Source organism: Melanerpes formicivorus, unplaced genomic scaffold (assembly GCF_026170545.1).
Source record: "Melanerpes formicivorus ecotype bairdi unplaced genomic scaffold, bMelFor1.0.p_v2 SCAF_10, whole genome shotgun sequence".
NCBI lineage: Eukaryota > Metazoa > Chordata > Aves > Piciformes > Picidae > Melanerpes > Melanerpes formicivorus.
In genome coordinates, this window is record NW_027142362.1 from 21,936,092 (window position 1) to 21,949,935 (window position 13,844).

The window sequence follows — 13,844 nt, forward strand, 5'->3', positions numbered from 1 at the left end:
CCCTGCCATGAGCAGGGACACCTCCCACTAGACCAGGTTGCTCAAAGCCCCATCCAGCCTGGTCTTCAATACTTCCAGGGATGAGGCTTCCACAACTTCTCTGGGCAACCTGTTCCTGTGTCTCCCCACCCTCATCATAAAGAACTTCCTACTAATGTTCAACTTGAATCTCCCCTACTCTAGTTCAAGCCATTGCCCCTTGTCCTACCACCACAGGCCCTTATAAACAATCCTTCTTTCCCTCTCCCAGTGGGAGCCAAGCCTATGCCAAAGCTTCACTCCGTGGCCTTGGGCAAAGCAATTAATCTGGACACAGCATCTATGTCACTGGGTTAATGGCAGAGAAAGGCCTTTGAAGAGGGTTAATGATTAGTTGGGAATGTTTGCATGGCCCTCTTCAGACAGGGCTCCTCCGATAAACTCCACACAGCAATGCCAGCAGAGATCCTCTGGGCTCGACCCGTTGTGCTGCTGGGGGCTCTCCTGGCCAGGGCAGGGGAATCCCTAGAACTGCTTTTCTTTGGGGTGGGGAGAAACCATCCCCAGCCTACCCAGACTGTCAGTGGTCCCTCAGCTTGCCTCTGTCCCTGCGTAGAAGATGGGAAATCCTTGGTGTGAGCATGGACAGCCTCAAGCCTGGGCAGGTCCTGGACCCTGTATCCAGCCACCAAACCCAGCCAGCTCAGTGTTGGGGGGACATCCCTTGGCCAAGGGTCCTCTTAAACAAGGGCTACCCACAATGCAAGGGGCTGCCCGCTGTGGGGCTCCCCTTAATGGGGGGATCTCCTTAATGGGGGTTCTCTGTAATGGGGGCTGCTCCCTAATGGGAACTGCCTGCAATGGAGGCTGCCCTTAATGGGGGCTTCTCTTAATGGGAGTTCCTTCATAATGGGGACTGCCTGCAACAGGGGTTCCCCTTAATGGGGGTTGTTCCCTAACGGGGACTGTGTAATGGAGGCTCCCCTTAATGGGGACTCCCCCCACCACAGGTTCCTCATACAGTGCCTCCTCCATAACGGAGAGCTATCTTTCTCCAGCGAGGACTCCCCTCTGGGGAGTTTCCCGTAATAGGGAGGGTCCCCGCTCCGAGCACGCCAGGCAGAGCCCCCACCAGCTCAGAGCACATGTGGCGGGGCTGGGTTGTCCCACCCCGTCCCGTCCCATCCCATCCCATCCCGTCCCGTCCCGTCCCGTCCCGTCCCATCCCGTCCCCTCCTCCGGCCGGCCCACACACACACCCAGCCCTTCCTCCTCCTCCTCCTCCTCCCTCCTCCTCCCACTTCCTCCGCACAATGCGGGCTGCCGGCCGAGTGGGGCAGCGGCTGCGGCTCCCCCCTCGCCGCCGAGACCCGTAGAGATGCTCCGGGGAAGGCTTCGCGCAGCCGCCGCAGGTGAGTGCGGGGCTGGATGGGGCCCCGGTGTGCTGGGGTGGCGGGGGACACGGAGACGCATCGGAGCCGGGGGAATGCGGGGCGGCAGCAGGGGCTCCCTTTGGCTGCCCCGTCCCCTTGCTTTTGAGCTCCCCTGGAGGGGTGAAGCTGCCGGAGGGTCTCCCACCATCCCCCAAAACTTTCCTGTCCCCTCTGTCAGGGCTCTCCCGCAGATCGTCTGTTTCTGGTTGGAATAACTGGGCTGCAGGCTGCGTGTCCAGGGATTTTCCCCATTTATGGACACCCGGGCTGCGCAACGTGTGAGCCGGCAGCCGGAGCCCGCCCCGGGCTGCCTTGTGATCGCGATCGCGATAGTACCGCCGACATCAGGGCTGCGCGATCGGGACAGGAGGACAAGCCCGTGGCCAGGTCCTTGCCTCATGGTCGGCCAGGAGCGGGTCATGCCCTGGAGCACCCCCGTGGCCCTTCCTGGGCTTGGTCAACCTGGGTGGGACATGAGCTGGGTGGCTGCGGGCTGGCTCGGAGGGAGGGCGAGGGAGGGTGGTGTCGAGCCCCTAAATACTGCGGTGTGGCTCTGGAGGCAGCGGTTCTGCCCTTTGGGTGGCTGCTGACTGCTTCATCCCGATTCTTTGCTAGGAGTGGGCATTGCTGGGGGTGTTTGAGGAGTAGCAACCTGGTTTATAAGACGAGCGGTGGCTTGTGTAGGTGTTCCGTCAGGGTACTATCCTGAAAAGAAGCTGACTAGGGCTGAGGGAAAGATCCAGGTGGGATTCTGCCTACCTGGGAAAAGCTTGGGAGTTGCAAACTTCTGTAAAGAGAGGTAAAGTGTGAAAAGAGGGGAGCTGAGACTGCCGGGGCTGCTTGTTTGCTCTCCAAAATCATCTCGGCGGGGAGGGAAAACCTGGCTAGCGATCACGTCCAAACCCACTGCGAAGAGGGGGATCCGAGCCCACTGAGGAGATGGGGAAGGTGACCTCCTCGGCAGGGACCCAAAGTCCCCGTGATTGTGAAACCAGTATTGCAGCCAGACAGGAAACCGCTTTCTTACAGGGAGACAAGTCCACCGCTTTTGGGGTGACGTGGAGAAAGCCCCCTCCCTTTCCAGCACCCCTGGGAGGGTGGCTGGAGATGGCCAATGCCAGCGGGCTTAGGAGATGAAGGGTTCTATTTCTTGGTTCCTGGGGGCTGGCTGGGAGTTGGCGGATGGCTCTTGGCATCACGTGGCGACGGAGGAGGCGGGAGGGCCACGGTGAGAAGCTTCTGCTCCTTCCCGCCGCCCGCCCGCCCGCCTTAGGGCATGGCAGCCCCGGGCAGGAAATGCCAGGGAGCCCTGCGCCGTGCCCGACCCTCCCGGTGACAGCGGACACGGCCGCGCTTGTTCGAAGCCGGTGGAGGGGGAAAAAAAGTACATATCAAAAAAGAGAAGAGCGAGCCATCCCTGGCAGCCTCCCCAGGCCGGGGAGGTGGTGGCGCAAGGGCCCTTCCCCGTGACCTTTCGACACGCCGAGCGCGGCAGATAGATAAAGCCGAGCGCGGCCCGGGAGCGCTTATCGAGCAGGTTTCGCTGCACGCAGCGGGCTGGCACGTGCTCCTTCCCACTCGGTTTGACTTTTGCCCCCTTCCTTCCCCCGCCAAACAGCCCTCTCCCAAACCAAAACAACCGCCCGGGAGGGAGATAGCGAAGTTCCCCAAAACGGGAGCGAAAGAGGGCTTGTGTTTAACATACACACACACACAGACGCATGCACGCACACCCCGGCTGCGAGGTTTGCCTATGGCAAACGCTTGGCCACACGTCTTAGTGTTGGCCCAGTTCCCCCCCGCCCCCCCCCCAACAAACCCCGATTCCCGAATGGTCCTCTCCCTGCAGCCCCCAGCTCCAGCAGCTCTCCTGTGGCTGGGGAAATGGTGTCACTGTTCCAGCTGCCAGGCGATAGCCCCGGAGGGAAGGGGGGGTGGTGACAGCAGAGCTGTTTGCTTGGTGCAGGTGTGGGGATGGCACCGGCCAGGCTTTATTTCAGAGAAAGAGGGAGCCCATTAGTGCCCTCACCCTAATGAGCCTAATTAGCTCAGCCCCTATCAGACAGCAGAGAATCCATGTGTCTGGCTCTGGCACCCGCTATGGGGGATGCCTCGCCCTGTTCTCCAGGCTGGAAATTTGAGCTGGCCACCTGCTGCCCCCTGAATCAGTTGGGTTCTCCCAAGAGGAAGGGTCTCCTCCTAACAGAATCTGAGGGTTTTCCTGTCTCCACTGCCCAAGAGGGGTCTGCATTGCTGGGGTTCAGGTGATGTGGCAAGGAGAGGGTTGCGCTGGCACTGCCGACGTGCCCAGTGATGTGACCGGGTCATGGGGTGACGGCAGGGCCACTTGCACAACATCCCTGCCACTGTGGGTTTTGTAAATCAGTGCCTTTCAGGGAAAGAGAAAACAGCAGCAGGGAGATCTCAGAAGTCACAAGATCCTGGGTTTCTGTCCCAGCTTGTCCACCCTGAGCACTGCCACTGCTTGGAAGAGAACCCATGCTGACATCTCCCTCCCACGCAACATCTCCTGGGGAGACACATTTGAACACCACCCTCCTGAGAGATCACTCTGGGGCCACTGGGAAGGAAAATAACCCATTTTGAGCCTCCCCCACCATGGCTTCACACCCTCCCAGTCAGGGTGGAAGGAACCCCATGCAGCGCTACAGGCTAGGGTCAGAGTGGCTGGAGAGCTGCCAAACAGAAAGGGACCTGGGGGTGCTGATTGACAGCTGCCTAAACATGAGCCAGCAGTGTGCCCAGGTGGCCAAGAGGGCCAATGGCATCCTGGCCTGCATCAGGAACAGTGTGGCCAGCAGGAGCAGGGAAGTCATTGTGCCCCTGGACTCTGCATTGGTTAGGCTGCACCTTGAGTCCTGTGTCCAGTTCTGGGCCCCTCAGTTTAAGAAGGACATTGAGAGACTTGAAAGTGTCCAGAGAAGGGCAACAAGGCTGGGGAGAGGCCTTGAGCACAGCCCTGTGAGGAGAGGCTGAGGGAGCTGGGGTTGCTTAGCCTGGAGAAGAGGAGGCTCAGGGGAGACCTCATTGCCCTCTACAACTCCCTGAAGGGAGGTTGTAGCCAGGAAGGGGTTGGTCTCTTCTCCCAGGCACCCAGCACCAGAACAAGGGGACACAGTCTCAAGCTGTGCCAGGGGAGGTTTAGGCTAGAGGTGAGGAGAAAGTTCTTCACCGAGCGAGTCGTTCCTCATTGGGCTGTGCTGCCCAGGGAGGTGGTGGAGTTCCCATCCCTGGAGGTGTTCAGGAGGGGATTGGATGTGGCACTTGGTGCCATGGCCTAGTAGTCACGAGGTCTTGGGTGACAGATTGGACTTGATGATCTTTAAGGTCTCTTCCAACATTATTGATTCTATGATTCTAAAGCCCAAGGCTCATTTTGGAGGGGCCATGTGGCAACATGCAGCTGACTTCTCCTGGGCATGGTCCCCCAGAAGATCTCAGCCAGCATGTGGTGGTGGAGGAGCCTGCAGCTTCTGAGGGTGCCAGCAGGGAGCTGAGCTTCCTTCTCAACCAGAGGGAGGCAGTGACCCTCCAGAGAGGTTTTCAGAGGAGTCCAGGGAAGCTGGTGGCCCTGTGACCTCTCTCTCTGCCCATCAGTGGTCTGGCAGGGAGAGCTGGCAGGGTGCAGCGTGTAGTGTGCCAGGGTGGACTGTGTGTGGCTCAGTTGGCAGACTCCAGCCGTGCTGCAGAGCAGAGCCACCACGCTCGGGTCCCTGAGCTACCCTTGCCAAGTCTCCCCAGATATCTGCTCCATTTCCCCTTCTGTGGACAAGGCTTTTATCTTATCTCTGCACTCTTCCTCCATTTCCTTCTTTGCTTCTCTGCTAACTCTTCCCACAAAAAGACAAAAAAAGCATGGGGGGGTGTGTGAAGAACAGACACAAGATCCTACTGCAGGAAGCCCATCCATGATCCTGGGGGATACCAGACCATACCTGGGACACGCTGGGTGACATGTGGCCGTGCTAGGAGGGTGCTGGGTGATGTTTGGCCACGCTAGGGAGATGCTGGGTGGTGTCTAGCTGTGCTTGGGACATGCTGGGTGAGGTTTGGCCATACTAGGGAGGGGCTGGATGAGAGTTGGCTGTGTTAGGGAGATGCTGGGTGATGATAGGCCATGCTGGGAGAACACTGAGCCATGGTCCAGTGATACTGAGGTGGGTCTTGGGGCTTGTTTGGGTGATGTGCATGGTGATAAGGTGACAGCAGATGATGCTGGGGGGATACTGCATGAAGGTCCAGTGATGCTCTTGGCACTCTAGCAAGGCACAGGTTTCTCAGTGGATGGTCAGGAGATGCTGAGCAATACCGGGAGGCTGCTGGACGATGACAGGAGACACTGGGGGATCCAATGATGCTCAGGGGATGCAGGGTGATTCCCGGGAAGGCTGGGTGATGCTGGGACGATGGTATGCCGGCTCCACCTGCTGGCGTGCACTGCCTGACACCGCAGGCCACCACCCGGGGCCTCAGTGAAGCAGCAGCAGCCACCCAAAATCAGAAGAGCCAATAATGGAGAGGGTCTCCCTGATCTGCAGGCTGCCGTGTTGGAGGAAAAAGCTTCAAATCAGCCTGAAAGGTGGAACTAGGAGGATTTTGGGGCACTCTCTGCCTCACCATTGTGTGCTGGCTCTTCACCTGAGCTGACCCAGCTTTGCTCCCTGCTGCCTGCTACAGATGCTCATTGAGGCTTGGAATCCAAAGTGGCCAGAGTTTTTCAGGGCTTCTCCAAGGAGACAGCCACAGAAGTGCTCAGCCAACCTACCAGATTTGGGCTCCCACCCTGGCTTGGGCAGGGCTACCCCAGCCAGCACCCAGGGAGGGGAGCACCTGACCACATCCCTGGCTTCTCTTGTGGGTGTCAGATGTTGCTTCTCAGTTGGGGTGAGTTGGTTTTTAGGATCTCTGCCAGGTGCTGGGAAGATGGGAAGAGGGAAACAAGACCCTTGGCAGAGACTGCCTGTGAGATGAGCAGAGCTTTCCATGACTATCCTCCTGGGTCCTTTGGTCCTTCCAGTGTGATGTTGCCGAACATCACAAATGAGTAAGAACCACAGAATCATTAAGGTTGAAAAAGACCTCTGAGAACATCGAGTCCAACCATCAGCCCAACACCACTATGCCCACTAAACCATGTCCTGGAGTGCCATGTCTACAGACAACAAAATCAAGCTGGAATTACCCTGTTCCAGATTAAAGCTTGTGCTGACTGAGTCCATCCTCCTGAGGAGCCGCGCTGGGTGCCCCTGGCAGCTTCTTGAGCATCCTGTGCTGAGCCCCTGGTTCCTCAGGGATGCTGCCCAACACAGAATCATAGAATTGTTTTGGCTGGAAAAGCCTTCCAAGATCATGGACTCCAACCACTGACCTACCACCACATCCCAAAGTGCCATGTCCACACATTGCTTGAACACCTCCAGGGATGGTGTCTCCAGCGCCTCCCCGGGGCAGCCTGTTCCAACACCTCACCACTCATGCAGGAAAGTTTTTCCTGCTGTCCAACCTAAACCTCCCCTGGTGCAACTTAAGGGCATTTCCTCTTGTCCTAATGGAGAAGCTGTGTGTGAAGCTGCACAGGAGAAGCTGCATGTGAAAGCCAAGTTGCTTTCTCCAGCTGCTGTGTGGGTAGGGTGAGTTTTGGGCAGCTCTTAGTGGTCGAGGCAACCCCAGGCACAAATCCAGGCTGGGCAGGGACTGGCTGGAAAGCAGCCCTGAGGAGAGAGACTTGGGGGTGCTGGTGGAGAAGCTCACCAGGAGCTCTCAGTGTGCACTTGCAGCCCAGAAAGCCAATCAGATCCTGGGCTGCATCAGGAGAAGTGTGGCCAGCAGGGCAAGGGAGGTGATCCTCCCCCTCTGCTCAGCTCTGGTGAGACCCCACCTGGAGTACTGCCTCCAGTTCTGGAGCCCCTATTACAAGAGGGATCTGGAGGTGCTGGAAGGTGTCCAGAGAAGGGCCAGGAGGATGATCAGAGGGCTGGAGCTGCTCTGCTGTGAGGACAGACTGAAGGAGTTGGGGCTGATCAGTCTGGAGAAGAGAAGGCTCCCAGGTGACCTCATTGTGGCCTTCCAGTATCTGAAGGGGGCTACAGGAAGGCTGGGGAGGGACTGCTCAGGCTCTCAGGGAGTGATAGGACTAGGGGGAATGGAATGAAGCTGGATGTGGGGAGATTCAGGCTGGAGGTGAGGAGGAAGTTCTTCCCCATGAGAGTGGTGAAGCCCTGGAATGGGTTGTGCAGGGAGGTGGTTGGGGCCCTGTCCCTGGAGGTGTTTAAGGCCAGGCTGGCTGAGGCTGTGGCCAGGCTGCTCTAGTGTGGGGTGTCCCTGCCCATGGCAGGGGGGTTGGAACTAGATGATCCTTGTGCTCCCTTCCAACCCTGACTGATACTGTGATACTATGACCCGGTCACTCCACGCTCTTCCACCACAGGCTGAGTGTTTGCCATGGGGACTTCTTTGCTCATGGCTTATTTTCTGTCTCTCCCTCTCAGGAAGGCCAGCTCACCTCACCCATTGCATGCTCTGGTCAGGACACCATCAGCAACATATAAATGGCCTCAAAAAGGCACTTGGAGCCTCTGGACCCTGTGGTTTTCAACAAGCTGCCTCGGCTGGAGACGGAGTCCACCACCACCTTCTCTGCCAGCCTCTGCAAGTCCAGCCCCGTGCCCAACCCTGGCTCCGAAAGCTATTTCAACTACAAGGGCTCCTACTTTGCCTGCCCACTGCAGAGCCCCGAGCAGCCCCCGGCGCGCTGGAGCCCGGCCCCCACCTACCTGCACTACGGCCCCGGTGCCAACAGCCAGCCCATGCCAGCTGAGGGGCCGCTGCTGGGCTGCCTGCTCTACCGACCTGAGAGCCTGGGCACCGAGAAGGGCAAAGACAACCTGGTGAGGGAGCTGCTGCTGGCCAGGGAGAAGTGGAGCAGCCCTTCGCCAGCCCCGGCTCACCCCTTCCCGGTGAAGACGCCGGTGGCGGTCAACAAGGCGACCCCCCTGGCTGTCCCCAAGCCGGTGTACAGAGCCCCCCCCGCCTGCTTCATGGACCCCAGGATGGCTCTGCTGCTGGGGCCCCGGGCTGAAAGCCTGCAGCAGAGACCCAGGGATGTGGACTGGACCCTGCCTGCTGCCCCCCCTGCTAGCCACCCTTTCCACCCCGGCGAGCCCCGCAGTACCGCTGGGGTGCACAGGAAGGGTCCCCACTCTGAGCCTGCTCTACCGCCGCTGCACCCCAGCCTGGCGCTGCCCACCAAGCAGAAGGTGGGCTCCCCTGTCACCTTCTCCTCCTACTACACCGCCTTTGAGAAATACAGGGGCCCCCCTGGCACCCCCTTCCTGGAAGACAGCTGCCCCACTGCCCACAGCCAGAAGAAGATGCCTGAGGTGCCCAGCCTCAGCCCGGACCCCTGGGCCAAACTCCGGCCACCCAGCCCAGTCTACCGGGAGAGGCCACCTATGTGCTACCCCCTCACCCACTACCCACTGCCCCTCCAGAAAGCTGCCCTCCTCTACCACCCCCTGGCTCCCACCATGGAGGCACCACCCAGTGCTCTGCCTGGTGCCTACAGTGGCTTTGGCTTTGCAGGAAGAGGGGAGCCCATTCCTGGCTCTCACCTTAAGCCCCAAGCCTCGAGGAGCTGCTACTTCCCCAGCCCCTTGGACACCTACACGGCACAGACCGTGGGCGCGGGCACCAGGGCATCGCCTCCCACCAAGCCAGTGGCACTGCCAAGGGATGGCGAGCCGCCACAGCCAGCTGGCTACCTGCCAAGCCCCAGCTTTGCCTTCAGCCCTGGTGCCAGGGCCGGGTTGGGCACCTCCTTGGCCGGCACAGAGACGGGCTGCGCGCGGCGCTGGGCAGAAAGCCCCCAGCGAGGAGCGGTGACGAGGGACGATGGTGCTGTCCAACCCACCCCCACCCCAGAGAAGGTGTCCAGGAGCTCTGATGGGCTCACAGAGATGTTTCCCAGCCACGGGGAGCAGGAGCCTCCTTACCCTGGGAGGAGGAGGACGGCCAGCCCAGCTTCCCAGGAGAGCCCCCGTGGAGGACCACCAGCTCCCATCGTTGTCGGGAAGGGAGATGCCTGCAAGGCCAAGGATGCAGACAAGGAGCCTGTCCCACCATCTCCATCAGCTTCCTCCCCAGAGAGGCTGAAAAACCCAGGGGACAGCAAGACTTCTCCTTCCTCCCCACCCATGCCAGTGATCAACAATGTCTTCAGCCTGGCATCTTACCGAGACTACCTGGAGGGGACTGAGGCCTCAGGCCAGGTCCCTGTCTGCAGGGAACACCTGTGGGGGGATACCCCACCCCAAAACACGGGGGGCAGCCAGGAGCCTGCTGTCCTCAGAGACAACTCAGTGATGTCCAGCCTGCTGCCCATGGCCCCAGCAGGTGGCTGGGAGCTGAAGATGGGCAGCAGCGTGGCCCAGAGCCAAGGGGAAAGCTGTTACAGAGGGGTCCCCAAAAAGCCAAAGCTTGTGCCTCCAGACCCAGGGTCTCAGGAGGGCAGCCCCCGTGGGCTGGGGAGGGGGGAGCCAGCCCCTGAAGACGTGGTGCTGGACCTCAGTTTGAAGAAGAAAATGGTGAAGGCCAGGGAGACCCAGGGACCCACCAGCCATGCAGAGAGGACACTGGACAGGGAGGAGGAGGAGGAGGAGGAGAAGGAGGGTCCAGTGGGGAAGGAGATGGTGGGAGAAGGGACCAAACCCCAGGTTCTGCCCTTGCTGCTGGAGGTGGTCTCTGGGGACAAGAGCAACTTCCAGAGCTCTGCCACCTTCATGTTCAAAAAATTCAAGATCCTGCGCCCCTCCCAGCCCAGCTCCATGCCCTCCCAGCCCAGCTCTGTGCCCTTCCAGCCCAGCTCCATGCCCTCCCAGCCCAGCTCTGTGCCCTCCCAGCCGGCTGGCAGCCCCCCCACGCCCCAGCCCAGCCTGCTGCTACTGCCAGCCCGCTCCAGCAGCATCCCCACCCCACCGCCATGGACCCCCCCGGCCTCCCCGCTGGCCAGCAGCCCCTCAGCCCCCCAGCCCAGCAGCTTGGTGCTGCGGGGTGCTGGGCTGGACCTGCAGCAGCCCCTGCTGCCCGAAGCCCCCCGCCTGCCGCGGGAGGAGGGCATCTTGCTGCCCGGGCAGTGCCACGGCCCCAGCTGCCAGACCCCTGCCGGCCAGTATTTCACCACCGTGCACACCTGGCTCTGCGACATCATCTCCTGCTCCGTGTCCAGGTCCTCCCCGGAGCTCCTGCAGGAGTGGCTGAAGAAGGCAGAGCCGGAAGAGGAGCTCGGAGAGATGCCCAAACCCTCCCCCAAGCCCAAGAATGGCTCCAGGGTGCCCGAAGCTCAGAAGCCCACCAAAGGCAAGGAGATCTGGCTGGCTTTCCAGGACGTGGCCACCCTCCTCCCCAACCTGCTCTCTCAGCTGGAGACCTTCATGTTTGCTCGCAAGTGTCCTTTCCCCCACGTCATCCGGGCAGGGGCTGTCTTCATCCCCATCCACGTGGTGAAGGAGAAGCTCTTCCCCAAGCTGCCTGGGGCCTGTGTTGACCAAGTGCTGCAGGAGCACAAGGTGGAGCTGCGCCCCACCACCCTCTCCGAGGAGAAGCACTTGAGGGACCTGGAGCTGAAGAGCTGCACCTCGCGCATGCTGAAGCTCCTGGCGGTCAAGCAGCTTCCTGACATCTACCCAGACCTGCTGAACCTCCACTGGCACAACTCCATCAAGCAGCAGCTCAGTAGGTAGCCTGGTGACAGCCAGGGGGTCCTTGGGGCTGTTGTGGGAAGCTCCAGCTACATCTGCCTGCCAGATGCCGCCCTTTGGTGGGAGCATCCAGCACTTGTGTGGTCCCTCAGCATCCTTCTCCTGCCAAGGGTCCTACAGGGCAGAAGATTTAGCTTTGTGGAAGGAGGAAGCTTGAGCTGGGCTGTGGTGGTGGAGCTGATGGGTTTGTCCCTGCCTGCCTGGGTGAGAAGAGTCGTCCTGGGGCACATCAAGGGAGTGTTGGTCGCTTCCAGGCCACCTGTCACTATCCCAGAGCAATAGGGAGGGCAGTGTGCACGCTCTGTGCCTGCCCCACACCCTTCCCTGGCAAAAGCACATCCTTTTGCTGCTGCTCGAGGTGATGGCCAGCAGCTTGGGTTTGCTACAGGTCCAAGCTCAGAGGGTGAGCAGCACCCCTCCAAGTGGGCAAGTGTTCTGGTGGCCGTGTTTGTGTGGATTGGATGGGGTTTGTAGGCAGCTTCATGAGGGTGTTTGTGTCTTTGAGTGTGTTTGCCATGCTGATGGGGAGCTTGGGTTGGCTGGGGAGGAGGACACAAGTTGCTCTGCTACCTGGGCTGGAGGGGATGATTGAGGCTGGGGAGGTGAAGACCCTGCTGGCCCTGACCCCTCTGTTCTCTCCCAGGTAGCCCTGGCCCGGAGGCACTGAAAGCTGATGGCAAAGAGATTGCCACGGAGAGCATGAAGTAAAAGGAGGCACAGAGGAAGGTGTCATGGGCAACAGCTGAGCCACCTGCTCTGGAGAGCAGGAAAGAGAAGGTTCCCCTTGTCCCCAGAGTGGGGTCTCTTCCTGGCAGTGACATGGATGCCAAAGTGAAGCAGGTGATCAGCAGCAAACCTGCAGGGGAGGTGCTCCCACCAGCAGGGCAGCCGGGACGGCTACCCATCCTCCTGGGATGGTGGTGCTCAGAGAGCACTGGCACCGTGAGGATCCTCTAAGGATGATGTTCAGGGTGGAGAACACGCTCCAGAGCTGCGAGCAGGGATAGCTGGTGTGATACCCTGCCCCACGGGGGTGGGCTGAAGGCCCTTACGGCAGCTGGAGCTGCGCCTCTGGTGATGCATCGGCTTTGAGGACATCTGCCACCTCCATCCATGACTGGAAGGGCAAGGCTGGGGTTCCAACGAAGCTGAAGGGCTGGAGCAGCATTTTCCTGCAAGAGGAAGGTGGAAGAAGCCACAGCACAGTTGCCAGCCCTGGGGAAAGGCTGGGTGCTGCAGGGATGATTGACCACCACTCCTCCTCTCTGCCAGCAAACCTCCCTCCCTCCCTCCTGGGTTTTCATCTTTCAAGTCCTACAGAGATTTCACTGGAGGGTAGAGGTCAAGGGAAACTTCTGTAGTCACAGAATGGGTTTTGCTGATGTTTTACATGAAGACATTGTAAAAATATGATGGACTCACCTTCACAAGCAGCTGCTGCCTTCAGGGCACGTGGAGGGGGTGTGAAAACAGAGTAATTTATACTTTTATCTGTTGTTGTTGTTGTTATTTAAACTCATGGCTTCACCCATTGGCTCTGCTGGACCAAGGTGGTGGGAGCCAGGCTGGTGGGGCTCTCCTAGCTGAAAAAGGCTGTGAGGAAAGTGTAAAGACTGCCAAAGAAATCCACATCCCCACCCAGATCCCAGCTGGCCCAAAGGGAGATGGGCATCTGTGGGTGACCTCTGTGGCGCTGTGGAGACCTCAGCAGGAGGAGGTCCTGCGTGATCTCCAGAGGTCCCTTCCAACCCCTCACGTTCTGTGATGCGATCCTCTCCACGCCATGGGCACAGGAGGGGTTGATGGCTATCTCAGGAGGGGTTGATGGCTGTCTCAGGAGGGATCCATTGCCTCCCATGGGCATTGAAGGAGTGATCCCAGCAGCCGAGACCGGACAGACGGACTCCCCGCCTCGGCTGGCGTGCAGCAGCAGGACGCAGCAGAGGCCTTACAAACTCAACACTCAGGTGTTTTTCCAGCTGATTCAGGAGGAGCAAAATGAGGATTGTTGTGATTGGAGTTTTTTTTTATTTCACTACAGGAAATATTTATTTTGAACTAAGAAAAGGAGGGGGGAGGGGTGGGGAAGCAAGCAACCAACCAACCACAATCAACCACCCCCCAACCCTACCCTCCCAGCCCATGGAAAGTTTGTAGCCCCAAAGCGTGTTTGCCAGCCTGGGGAGGCAGCTGGTGCTGCTGGCCTGTGGGGTTGGGGATTTGGTGAGTGCCTTTCTGGTTTTCCCCTGGGATGCAGTGGGCATGGTGGGGACAGGGAAGGGGGAGATGCTGCCTGCCCTCCTCGGCACACCGCTGCAGGGGGCAGCCTTGGGGAAGGGCAGCCTGTGGGGTTTGGAGCTGTACAGCAGGGGCTGGGGAGGGGAAACTGCCTTCACTCTATTGCAATGGTTTTGTAAGGATTCAGAGTTTGAAGAGGTGCCTTTCCTGATTAAAAAAAAACCAACAACAAAAAAAAGGTTTGGCTTGTTTCCAGATGTGCTGTGCTCTGGGCTCTGCTTGCCACTGTGGACATCAAAGGAGCTTTTTGCTGGGGAGGGGCCCCAAATCTTCACCTGACATTCCCCAGCCAGCTGGGCACACCAGGCCACAGGTCTGGCCCCTGCCATCCAAAGCACTCACCTGCTTCTCACCCAAT

At 59.5% G+C, this 13,844-nt stretch overlaps 1 protein-coding gene across 3 annotated transcripts; it reads left to right on the forward strand.

Annotated features, from left to right (window-relative positions):
• The first annotated feature begins 1,297 nt into the window (after positions 1–1,297).
• Positions 1,298–13,703, forward strand: CUNH15orf39 (chromosome unknown C15orf39 homolog). 3 transcript variants are annotated; one of them, XM_068144243.1, is made up of 4 exons: positions 1,298–1,391; positions 7,922–9,802; positions 9,851–11,162; positions 11,832–13,702. In XM_068144243.1, exons 2-4 carry the CDS (start codon positions 7,982–7,984, stop codon positions 11,894–11,896), a joined length of 3,198 nt encoding a protein of 1,065 aa, XP_068000344.1. In that variant the 5' UTR covers positions 1,298–1,391; positions 7,922–7,981; the 3' UTR covers positions 11,897–13,702. The 3 variants fall into 3 exon arrangements, with proteins under 3 accessions (XP_068000344.1, XP_068000345.1, XP_068000343.1); XM_068144244.1 differs by having other exon boundaries at positions 7,922–11,166; positions 11,832–13,703; XM_068144242.1 differs by having other exon boundaries at positions 7,922–11,162.
• Positions 13,704–13,844: the final 141 nt, after the last annotated feature.